The following is a 12,930-nucleotide window of genomic DNA, read 5'->3' on the forward strand; positions in this document are numbered from 1 at the left end:
AGCTCGGCTCAACTCGGCTCGGGTGCTGGAGCGCTGCAGAGCGAGAGAGAAAGAAGGAAACAGGCGGAGTGAGACATACAGGCGTAGGGAAAAAGAGAGGCTGAACTATTGCTCAAAATTGAGGAGTAGAGGTCTGCTCTCTGGTCAACCTAGCGAAGTCGTCTTAGGCACCTTGCAGCGCGCAATGCACCCGTGCATGCACCTGAGAATCCGCGATCTTAAGGATCAAGCCAAAGATCCCCTGTTGCGCCATGGGGTTTTGTTTTGTTTTTATTACACAGTTAATTCACTACTTTTTATGTTCTTCAACGTTATTCTTTCCGTAATTTGTAGGACTATAATAACAGAAAAGCTAAGTCATCTCCGTACAGGCCATGAAGGAATGTACAACCAAAACAAACCCCATGGCGCTGCAGTCCCAAATGGGCATAGCATAGCAAGCGACCGCTGCTCAGCCCGAAGACCTGCAGATTAAGAGGTGTCATGTGGTCAGCACAACGAATCCTCTCGGCCGTTATTCTTGTGTTCCTAAACCTTGGCCACCATCTCACTGTCAGATAGCTCCTAAATTTTAATCTCTATGCTGAGAGGACCTTGAACCAGCCCTCAGATCCGGTTAAAAATCCCTGCCCTGGCCTTGAATCGAACCCGGGTTCTCCGAGTAACAGGCAAGCACACTACCCCTACACCGCGGGACCGCCCTTGGAATGTAAAGGCTTCCACTATACGTAATCTCTACGCACGGCTGCCTTTGACCCCCAGGAATTAACCTAGTACTCATATTTGGTGTAGGCTGAGCGAACCTCAGAGTCATGTCCACCTTCGGTAGTGGAAATGTGATTTCTTAAATTTTTCGACTTCCTGAAGAGGAATCGAACCCACGTCCTTCCGGATGAACTGAGCACGTCTTTACCGTCTTGACCACGCAGTCCCTATGTATAATAACATTTTGGGTATTTATTGTCTTATCTACCTTTGCTTTGTCTTGGAAATGTAGCGCAATGCAACATATGACATAACCTAATTTCCCATGATGCACAGCGTTGTCTCACTGAACCAGTAAAGTTTCACAGTATGAGACACGCTCACTTACATTTTCATATCCATGTTTGTCCATAATGCATTCGATGTGGAACATAATTCGCTTTAGGCCTATATTTAAGCTCAGCGGACAAAAAAATTAGTCACCCCTGGAGAAATCATTACAAGCATCATTTAATACTGTGTAATTCGGACTATAGACTTGATAACCGCCTGGATTCAGTTAAGAAGTGAGTCCACAAGGTTGTGCGGGTATGGCGCATCCTGGTTAAGCCACTCGTTCAGGATTTGATCGCGCGATTTCACCAAATGCTGATATCGGCGTTTTACCTGCTGTTCCAACATGTCCAAGAGATTTTCAATGGAGTTCAAGTCGGGTGATTTTTTCAGGCTAACAGAGATGTAATAGGGTGGGGAAGTGTTCATAAAACCAGTCACAAATGCTTCCAGCCCAACGAACTTTGGTGTTGTCACCTTGAAAAATCGGGGTATCAATAGCATACTCATCATGCAGATGTTGACTGAAAGGCAACACCTGATCATCCAGAACATTTAAACAAAGATCCTCGTTCATGTTAGTGGCCACCTCCATGTGCGAGCCCAATCCATGATACGAGAAACACCCCAAAATCTCACAGACCCACCTCAGGCTTGAACCTGACCTTACACACATCAAGGATGATATGTTTCATTTGTACGAGTAATTCGGTGCATTCGACGACATGCCTCACTGGAATATAGGCAAAACCTAATTCATCAGACCACATTAGGTTCCGCCAGTCAGCTACTGTCCCCGTTCGATGATTTCTAGCTCATCGGATATGTGCTTGTGTGTCCAATGGCCTCTTACGAGGTGTCCGACTGCAAATGTTCATTACGTGCAGTTGCTGTCGCAATGTTCTCTCGCTAGCAGGTTGAGATGGACCTTCATTCACTGACTGCAGCAATTCCTGTCTACTTTGGAAGGGATTTTGTTTCACAAACCGTGAAACGCATCTCCGGTCCCTCTCAGTCAGGATCTTTCTGCGACCACGATTCTGACGTCCCGTTTTGTGGCCACGTGTAGTACACCATTGTTTGTAGACACGCTGAACAGTCCGCTGCGAAACACCAACGAATCCAACAACTTCACGCACCGTGTGGCCATGGGCACGGCCAAACACGATTACGGCTTTTTGCTACTCTGTCACATTTTTACATCTACCCATGTTGACGAACACTGTCTGCTTGAAACATCAATGTCTCACTGATCGCTACTGACTTATGCTTACGTAGAGGCACTGCGCATGCGGTTGAGCAGGGACTCGTTCGCTGCGCCGCATGCGCACTAGGGTGACATTTTTTGTTTTTGCCGGTGAGCTTATCTTGCATAGATGTGTATTATTACTTACAACATCACCTAAATATTGGCTGTGTAGTATCCTTACAATAACTCTAAATGAATGTATTAATCAATTTCTTCTTCACAACAATACGATTATTTTCGTATAACAACTGAACCCTATTGTTTGCTTCCAGGTTGCACCTAATACCTGATGAGAGGCGGCACCTTCAGTCCCGCCAGAAGAAAAAGACATGTAACCCCTACTTCGACGAGACCTTCGTCTTTCAGGTACAGAAACCGTTTTTGATATCTTAATACTTCCTTCCTTCCTTCCTTCCTTCCTTCCTTCCTTCCTTCCTTCCTTCCTTCCTTCCTTCCTTCTTTTCTTCGTTCCTTCTTTGACCAATCTATCCCACTTGTGCCGAAGTTAGAAGGATTCATTACCTTCCATTCCTCTACGGTCGTTTATTGTTTCTGCGGAGAGAGTTCAGCTTAGCTTCGCTGTTTGATTTTGTTCTCGAATATGATCGGAGGTCATTGCTGGGTCTGAAAGATTATAATTAACGAATTTTTAAACAAACTTCTATAAAATTAATAGGTCTTATCCTATCAACATTAAGGCCCCCATAATCTTTTTCACTCTACTTTCATTTTTTCACTCCACTTTATCCCCACATCATGTTTGACGTTGCTTATATGTCTTATCTTTACCATCAGTTTCATTTCGCTTAGTCCAGCTTCTCCCATGTACTTCTCCACCGTTGCCTCTCCTTTTCACCACTCCTCTTTAGAAACTGTATTCCGATCCAGTCTTATTTTTCTTATACTGTTCTTGTCAGAGTTCATTCATCTTGCTCTGGGCTCCCTCTCGCCCTCTCTCCTTCTATATTAGCCTCCAACACTTGTTGGTATGGCTCCCTCCTCGTAATATGTCGAAACCATCTCAATTTATTGTTCTCGATTCTGTCGTTCGGTGTTTCCACAACATTTCTTACTCTGTCTCTCCTTATCTTCCCGGTCATACTCCTCATGGATTTCATTTCACTGGGCTGAATGTTACTCTCATTTCTTGCCAGGTTTCGGGGGCAGTGCAAAAATCCAATCACCGAGCTCGATACTGCTGTCGCTTTATTGTGGCTGGTATCCAGTACTCGGGAGATAATGGGTTCGAATCTCATTGTCGGCAGCCCTGAAGATGGATTTCCGTTGTTTTTCATTTTCACACCAGGGAAATGCTGGGGCTGTACCTTAATGTACGCCACGGCCGCTTCCTTCCCACTGCTAGCTTTTTCCTATCCCATCGTCGCCATAAGTCCTGTCTCTGTCGATGCGACATAAAGCAACTTGTAAAAGGAATTCAATCCCCGAGCAAAGTGAATTAACTACTTAAGATTAAAATCATGATCCGACTGGCAATTAACTTCGGAGCCTTTGAACATACGCTGGCCAATCAGACAAGGAGTGGGGCATCCTGTGGTAAAGTTTTCTACTGAATACAACCTTCAATTTATATTGAAATCCAAGATCAGTGTAGATGTAACTCCAGTTTTATCCTCCTGTATTTCTGTTTCAGGTGCCGTCCAAGGAGTTGCCAGACCACATTCTCAAGCTAACAGTTATAGACGCCGGTAGGACTAAAAGACGTGCTGTTATCGGTCACGTGACCTTACCGTTGCGCCAGTTACCTACAGATGGACTGAGTGAGCAGCAACTCTTCAAGAAGGACCTGGAGAAGGTACGAGCTATTTCTATGTTAACATTTCTTGAGCAGGTTTTAGGCTTAGAATACACGTCATGAGTTCACGAGTTTAAGTGTTTATGCAAACTCTGCTTATCGAACTATTTATTCATAACGAGTATTCTACTCCCACATTCAACATAATAAGAATTTTCTTCTTCTTCTTCTTCTTCTTCTTATTCTTTCGTTTCACTCTCTTTGGGGTACGTTGAATCAATCATTTCTCTGTGTTTTGTTCTTTTCTTAGTGCCCAGTATTTCCTCTTTCTGATCGTTGTTTTCTCTCGTCTTCCGTGATAAGAGGTTTGGATTTCAATGTAGATTTGTCTTGGAACCTTATATTTTTGTCTTTAGTTATTTAGCTGTTCGATCAAATAGTGAATTTTTAATTCTACTAGGTCTTTTTTAAACCAGTTGGGTTTTGTTTTACGGTTACGGAAGATCTGTTTGGTTAATCTGTTAGAGTTCATTCTGAGGAGATGACCGTAAAAATGTATTCTTCATTTTCGCATAGTAGCTGAGACTTTTTCAATTTTCTTGTATAATGTTTCGTTCTTGATGTATTGGGACCTTTCCCACCGTCCCCCATGACTCATGGGACCATGTGACAACAAACCAACCCTTTCGGGTCACGAACACATGGGACCATGCTCCACGGAAGTCGATAGTCAAGGGATCTTTTTGGTCTGTGCCGATTTCTCCTCATTGGGATTGTATACTTAATCCACTCACATGAGACGTTATCAGCCATACGACTCAGCTAGATCACAGCTACTCTCCCGTTCCTGAGGTCTGAACACGGACTCCTCAGGGCCGAAGAACGTTCGCGGCATATAGAGGCTATCAAACATAAGCTATCTTAAAGGCCTACAATGAACGGAAGAGGATTCTGGATGCATGTTTTTCGGTAGAGATAGGCATAAATCGTTTAGAACAATTTTCTATTCACTCGGTGAAATATACAAAAATTTACATACACTCTCGATCCTTTTTACACAGTTGATATCAGCAATCACTTATTTTAGCAGCGGAAAAATCCGGGCTGCCATTGACATCAGATGTTACCTCCACATTCCACAGACCAAAATCCATGTGGACGGCAACGTTAACTGGTACTCTCTCTAATCCAATTTAAATTTCCCTTTTGACACAGACGTAAATATCCATATCCCTCTCTACCAAAACAGAGAATTACCGAGAGGTTATTAATATGATCTCACCTTTTCACATACTATCACTTTGAATTGCCTGTGTCCTATATTGCTTACATAACTATTACATTAGTTTGGATGTATGCTACACAAATTGTTTTGTGTATTATCGCGATTGTTTTGTGCGTTCCATCCCCCGGTTACCATAAACCACTTGAGTACGACATACACAATAAAATGACCCTATCATATTCACAAAAAATAAACAAGCCATGTTCCCCCCAATGCGAGTATTCCATGGGACTGAATCCCGTATTACACATTAGACTCTATTTACACAAAAGAAAAATGTCCGCTTTTGAATGGTCGGCTAACTTGAGAAATCACGAAAGTAAATATAAAAAAAACATAATTAATCCGAACATTCTGACCATATCAGAAATCCGTCATTAAAACACGGAGAAAGAAAAAGAAATGGACTCAAGTCTTCCATATAAAATTAAACACAGACTTGAACAACGAACTATCACTTGCGATCACTACCAGTGGACTTTCACGAAGTCTAGATTCAAATCGACATCGATTATAAGTAAACAAAACACTTCCTGGAAAAGAAATATATCAAACACATGTATCAATAAAGACAATAGCTGTAAATAACCCGTTGTAACCCGCTGTCTTAGCGAGCTGTTGATCCCTGCTGTGCCCACACGAGGTTCGAACCTGAGACTCTGGTCGTCTCCATCCAGGGTACTGTAATCAAGCCCTAATTAATCTAATCATGTATCGAACAGTAGTTACTCTCTACATTGTTTTCCGGATCAAGGCTAATGGACAGTGTGTATTATTTACATAAAATTTGTGTCTTCTTTCACACAGTAGAACGCAACATTCTACCAGACACGTTTTCTTAACAAGGCGAGTTCTTTCTTTTCTCTGGTCATAAATTCTGACCCAAGTCCGCTCCCCTCTCGCACCACAGCGAGACCAATTCACCACATTCACAGGCGGCCTTCAAGGAGTCCATAACATCATTCAATTTAGCTAATGCAGGGTCACCTGCTCAAATTAGCTCATTACGATCCTTATGACCAATAATTATTTATTTATTTCTATTACTCAGCCAGATTATATCAAAAACTCCCTCGTTATACTAGCAATTGGGATTTACCCATACATTTCCAATCGTATCCTCATTCACACTTCCAATCGCCTTTCCTCGAACGACAACGTCTCCTAATTCCACCCGTGTGTGTATAGATTGTGTACCTGGCATAACATTAACTTGCCATTTTAATAGATCGGCATGAAATCATCGATCAAAACATGAAAGAAAATAGTAATAATAATAATAATAATAATAATAATAATAATAATAATAATAATAATAATAATCCTCTAACCTTTTGCTTAAATTGTATTGGCATCCAAACACTGATCAAGTTACATTAAGAAAATAATAATAATAATAATAATAATAATAATAATAATAATAATAATAATAATAATGAAATTCAAATTAATTTAAATTATTAAATTCTTCCAAACCACTAACAGACCTTTTACATCTAACCTCAATAGTGTAGTGGAGGACAGGGGTTCAAACCTCGGCACTTCATTTCTTGACCATCTTCAGTTGCAGCCAAAACTTATATTATCATGCAACAAACCCTACCATTACGAACATAGTGCTGATTCTAGCCCAAGCCCTTTTCTCTCATACGGGCACTCGTTGATGACTCTGTCACCTCGCTAGTCCCTGTCTAACTTAGGCAATAGCTCAGATGAGATCTACATTATTAATCTACATAGCACTCTACTCCTTTTTCCCTCAATACCTTCTCAGCACTAAATAAACAAAATATGATAACATGCAAATATATCCACTAAAAGGGGTCCCATATTCTATACACTAACACAGGATCACTCCCTTCCCATATCTAATTAATTAATTGAAACAAAAATGAATAAAAGGATTCCCGACCATTCTTGGGCGGATTAAACCTATTTATATACGTTATTTTAACCCTATACTTCATGACTATTATTTACAAAGGGAAATACTAGCATTGGAGAAGAAAACATAACTTTGTACTCAACGGTTGCTGTCATCGGCCTGGTCCGGAGGATCCGGAGGCCTACCCATGTTGGATTACTCCATGGCGTTGGATCCTGGAGTCCTGGAGTTCAGAAGTTCCATATCTTGTCTCGCGTAATCCATTTTTGTAGCACACGGATCACTGAAATTAGATTGTAATTTACACAATTTATCAATTTCTTGCACACGTGTTACCGTTCACTCCTATTACTTCTTTTTCTACCCACTGCCAGTTACATGGAGATGAATATATCGGCTACTTTCAGCTGGTCTATTACACTGTTAAGCCGGGCGCTCCCAGCATCCGCATGATGCAGAATTTTCTATCCCTATCTTTTGTATGTTCTGATAGTTCAGGAACACTTCTCACTGCCTGTTACTCAGTTAATAATCTGACCTGCGCTTTGTTCAGAAACAGCGCGGATTTATACAGATCTATGTTCTCCCACAGAAATTCTGCGTACTATCCAGTAATTGTTGCTATACAAAACCCTACTTCATATTTCACGAAGTCTTAGTCTACTTCGCAACCGAGATCTAAAGTACATCTCATTACCGTAGTCTTCTGTTGCCTATCACAAATTATAAACGAAAAAAGAGTGAAAGATTTCACCCCCCGCTTTGTTCACATAGTATACAAAGGAGCGGTAATCCGATAGCGAACCGACCGTCGTTTCCCGTCGAAAGCTCCTCAACGAATGCTGAAGCTCCCTGGAAGTGCAAAAACTTATACTAGCCCCGGCAGTAGGGGCGGTTTAGTGACTTCATCCCCACTCTTATTTCGACTGCTCCTGGATAAACCAGCCTGTCGAAATTAGCAATACGCTAGACTGTGTGACTTGGTTATGCACAAGTACGCTATGCCATGCGGAATTGGATATGTTCGGCGGATCTGCCGTAATTAATTTATCATCTTGGAGGGGAAGTAGGGAATCCCCGAAGGCATCTGGTTTTCCACTAGGCGTCCGTACGCTATGAGTGTTATATAAGTTGTTTACCAACGCCTTTCGCTTGGAGAGTATTTTCTACCAGAACTCCTGACTTTATAATTCCACCAAACTTCAGCACACTACTCTAACGGGTGCAATATTGTTAATTAAGCCTTATTTATGCCGAAAATGCATTAAATCTTGCCCGATCGCTTTGGCATCGCTGTACACTGGCATATGTTTTCCAATATGGAGTCGCTAAATAGTGTTCTTCTCCTGCTTCTTCTATAACGTATGCCTAGTTCGGGGATTCTTTAAGCCACCCAGTGGGCGGGTGAAGGCGCCTCTCTGGCGGGCTTCGTATTGCACAACTTGATGATACTCCCAACATCTACACAAAGAGAGCTTGCTGCCTGCTTCCTTACCAAGCATATCACCTTGAAATAACTATTAATTGTGCCGATACGGTCACAGTATATTATGTTATTATCCAGAAATTTTGGTGCTATGATATTTCTTAAAGTTGTCCTGTCTTTTAACACGAGTTTCTCCATCTGGCCTTTGAAACTCATGTTTAGTGTTTCCGCTGCGTATAGTGCTTCTGGTTTAATCACTGTTTTATATGGTTTAATTTTGGACACCCATGAAATGGATTCTTGTTGTATGTATATATTGTTAGTCGGAAGGCCAGTTCAAGTTTATATTTCCTGGATTCCATCGCTTTGCATTCCACAGCGTTTCAACTAATCAATTCTCCGAGATATTTTAATTCTTTTACTATTTCAATCTTTTGTTCTTGGACTTTGAGGAACTTATGTGGTTGTTTGTTGTTTGTCATGATGTGTTCGAACCAGCTATCTTGGGAGCAGAAGTACTACGGCTAACTGACTGAGCCACTGATGTAGGTGAAAGACTAGAGAATACGGAGTAAGAATGATTAAATATCATGAGAAATTGACAAGAACTGTTTCTAAGGCATATTCAGTACACAAACTTCCTACATATTCTGTAGCATCTCAAAAGGATAAACTCATTTTCGCAATATAAATCCTCAGTTCTTTCAAAAATTGTAATGACAATTTAGAAACAATTTTCGGAAAAAAGTGTGGATTGTCTTTCTAATTATGACATTAAAAGGCGCTTATAAAGTGGACTCCGATTGGTGTTTATTACAATCATCGTAGATTTAAATGTACATGTATACAGACACCTCTAAAATACACGATAGAATTTCTGACAGTAACCACCTCCAGTGATTTCACCTAAGAATATAGCTTTTATACTCATCCCTGGAAATTACTAGCGTTGTTAACGATTAGGTAAATTCAAACCTATTCATAGGTCAACGTCATGAAAATTACTGACAACCGGGCGAGTTGGCGCGGACGGCTGTGAGCTTGCATCCGGAAGATAGTGGGTTCGAATCCCACTTTCGACAGCCCTGAAGATGGTTTTCCGTGGTTTCCCATTTTCACACCAGGTAAATGCTGGGGCTGTACCTTACGTAAGGCCACGGTCGCTTCCTTCCAACTCCTAGCCTTTCCTATCCCATCGTCGCCATAGACCTATCTGGCCTATGAAATTCATGTTTAGCGCTTCAGCTGCATATAGTGCTTCTGGTTTAATCACTGTTATATATTGTTTAATTTTGGTCACCCATTAAATGGATTCTTGTTGTATCTATATTTTGTTAGTTGGAAGGCCAGTTCAAGTTTATTTTTCCTCGATCCCATTGATTTGCATTCCACAGCATTCCAACTAATCCATTCTCCGACATATTTTAATTCTTTTACTATTTGTCTTTTGTTGTTGGACTTTGAGGTACTTATGTGGGTGCTTGTTGTCTGTCATGATTTTGGTTTTTTGAAGGAGAAGTGAAGACTTATTTCTCATTTATTTTTAACATTTACATCCCACATCTGTTTGCCTTAATCTACCTGTACCAATCTTAACCCCTAAGCCTCCTTCACTTCCTTCGAAAATTAAGAGACCTAGTCCTGGGTGTCTCTGGATGAGCTTATCAGTCTGCCTGTTCTTCTGGTCAAATGTCAGGCAATCGTTATGCTCTCAGCAGCTTGATTCAGTAGGTCGATCCAATGTACCCATGTCACTTTCATTATAATTCTATAACGCCATATTTCAAAAGATTACAGGGGAAGTTCGTGTAATTTGGACCACTTAACTTTAAACGCCCATAACACTATTGTCCTTAATGAAAATTTCTCAAATATTTTACACGATAATTAGTACAGTATATCAAATGATTTGGTGAAATTCAATAATATTTAGGATTTGTTTAAAAGTAATATTTATTCAAAAATTTGTTATCGTGTAATACGACCGATAGCATGTAACTTGAACCAGGTGATCGTGTAATTTGGGGTGGTATATCTAAACAGCATTTATTATGAAATACTAAGCAATACAGTATGACACTATGAATTGTGGTCGTCACTTTCGGCGTGTAGGACAATGATAAAACAATTCATCCTGAATTTCGGCGCCATTTTAAGGAGCCCACTTTTTTCAACTATTGCACTGAACCCAAACGTCATCGTATTATTTTTGGCATACAGTGCCTTCAGACAACTCCTCATCTGTAATCACGTAGGCTGAATGGACCTCGAACCAGCCATCAGATCAAGGTAAAAATTCTTGACCTGGTTGGAATCGAATCCGAGCTCCGAGTAAGAATCACGCACGCTACCCCTATACCGCGGGGCTGGACTCAAATTTAAAAAAAGTTATTTTATAATCACCTGTAAAACTACGAAGAAACATGGTTATTACAATTGTTGCAACGGCCCTCGGGCAGTACAAATTACACACCTAACAAAGATTTAATGAAAAGCTAAATAATATGCAAAGTATTTAAAGTTTATGAATGAAACTATGTTAAAATTTATTTCATCAGTACTTGTAAATGCTAAATACCTTCTTGTTGAAATAACTACTTCACATCATACTTGTCACCGTACCAGCTTACAAGGAATGTTAGTATTAACATTGTTTTCCTCTTCCCCCTTCAACCTTAATTCATTAACAAAACAACTTCCAGGAAGAAAGCTACCCTCGGCTTTCTTGCTGACTGTGCTTCAGACAGGGGTGACCAAACTTGTACATACCAAAAATATTATCGGTCCAAATTACACGCAGGTCCAAATTAAACGGAGTTCCTGTATTAAATTTTCTCTTGTGCTGGTTATTGCCGGTGATTCACTTTCTTATAGTAACATGCTCCAAGCAAACAAACAAACAAACAAACAAACGAACAAACAAACAAAATACAGGAATATAAATAGATGTCGGTCCCATAGATGTGTATTAGAGTGTTCCCAACCGCATGGTAGACTATATTCACTCAAAAAATTAGCTCATGGTATTACCTGTTCCTCACATTTAATGTTTTATCACATTTAATTTGAATTATCATTAATACACGTCTCATGTAAATACAAAACCTGTGGATATCCACAACAAACATTATATCTATAGGTTAAATTGTTTCTGAGAGAAGTCTACCTGCGAAAAACTTAATGAGCTCATTAATTTTGTGACCGACTGTAAATATTCCTTGTCCATTCGGCTGCATAACATACTGTAGTTAGGAGCCTACTCATTGAAGGGCTTGAGGCGCTCGCCTTCTGACCCCCAACGTGGCAGGTTCGATCTTCGTTCAGTCCAGTGGCATTTTAAGCTGCTGAAATTCTTCAGCCTCAAGTCGGTAGATTTAGTGGCACATAACAAACTCCTAAGGGAAAAATTCCGGCACCTCGGCGTCTTCTAGAACTGTAAATGTAGTTAGTGGGATTTAAAGCCATTATTATTATTATTATTATTATTATTATTATTATTATTATTATTATTATTATTATTATTATTATTATTATTATTATTATTATTATTATTATTATTATTATTGTTGTTATTATTATTATTACAAGGATTAGTAGCTCAGGCGGTAGAGCGTCGGTCTTCTGACGTGAGCTCAAGTTCGCAGTTCGATCCTGGCTCAGGCCGGTGATATTTGAAGGCTCAAATATGTCAGCCTCCTGTCAGTATGGTACAGTATACTGGCACGTAAAATAATTTCTGCGGGACAAAATTCTGGCACTCGGATATCCGAAAACCGTAAAAGTTATTAGTGGGACGTGAAAACCTATATTATTATTATTATTATTATTATTATTATTATTATTATTATTATCGTTCGGGGTAATACCGGGTAGCAGAGACAAAAGGGTGCGGGCCTGGATCTGGACACAGAAAGCACAAGTATTATAAGATTCACCTTAATTTTATTTCAAGGTTTAGGTTTTCTTTTTTTTTTTTTCTTGCTTTCAAACATATAAATACAAAAACATTAAGTTAATAAACTATAATAAGATAAATAATAGTTTTGAGCTATCAGTGTTCAAAACTCAGCACGGACCAAGCCCAATTAACAAGATAAATCTTTTAGGCTTCTGTTTAATAACAGTTAACAGGATGAAGCATTTTAGGCTTCTAATTAATACAGGGCGACACGTCTCTAACATTTAACTAATAGATATAGTACCGGTACCAGATAGTTCTGAACAATGTAAAACAAATCGAAAGAGAAGGCCATTGAATTTCACATAATAGAAAAACCTTGGAAGGTACTTAAAC

At 39.9% G+C, this 12,930-nt stretch overlaps 1 protein-coding gene across 1 annotated transcript in view; it reads left to right on the plus strand.

The window, feature by feature from the left end:
• The window catches only part of LOC136873678 (synaptotagmin-15-like), a 451,745-nt gene that overhangs the window by 372,563 nt on the left and 66,252 nt on the right, over positions 1-12,930 (plus strand). The window contains exons 5-6 of the mRNA XM_067146793.2: positions 2,560-2,653; positions 3,939-4,100. Coding sequence (XP_067002894.2) covers positions 2,560-2,653; positions 3,939-4,100 — 256 coding nt within the window. The remainder of the gene's footprint in view (positions 1-2,559; positions 2,654-3,938; positions 4,101-12,930) is intronic.

The sequence above is a fragment of the Anabrus simplex genome, chromosome 1 (assembly GCF_040414725.1).
Source record: "Anabrus simplex isolate iqAnaSimp1 chromosome 1, ASM4041472v1, whole genome shotgun sequence".
NCBI lineage: Eukaryota > Metazoa > Arthropoda > Insecta > Orthoptera > Tettigoniidae > Anabrus > Anabrus simplex.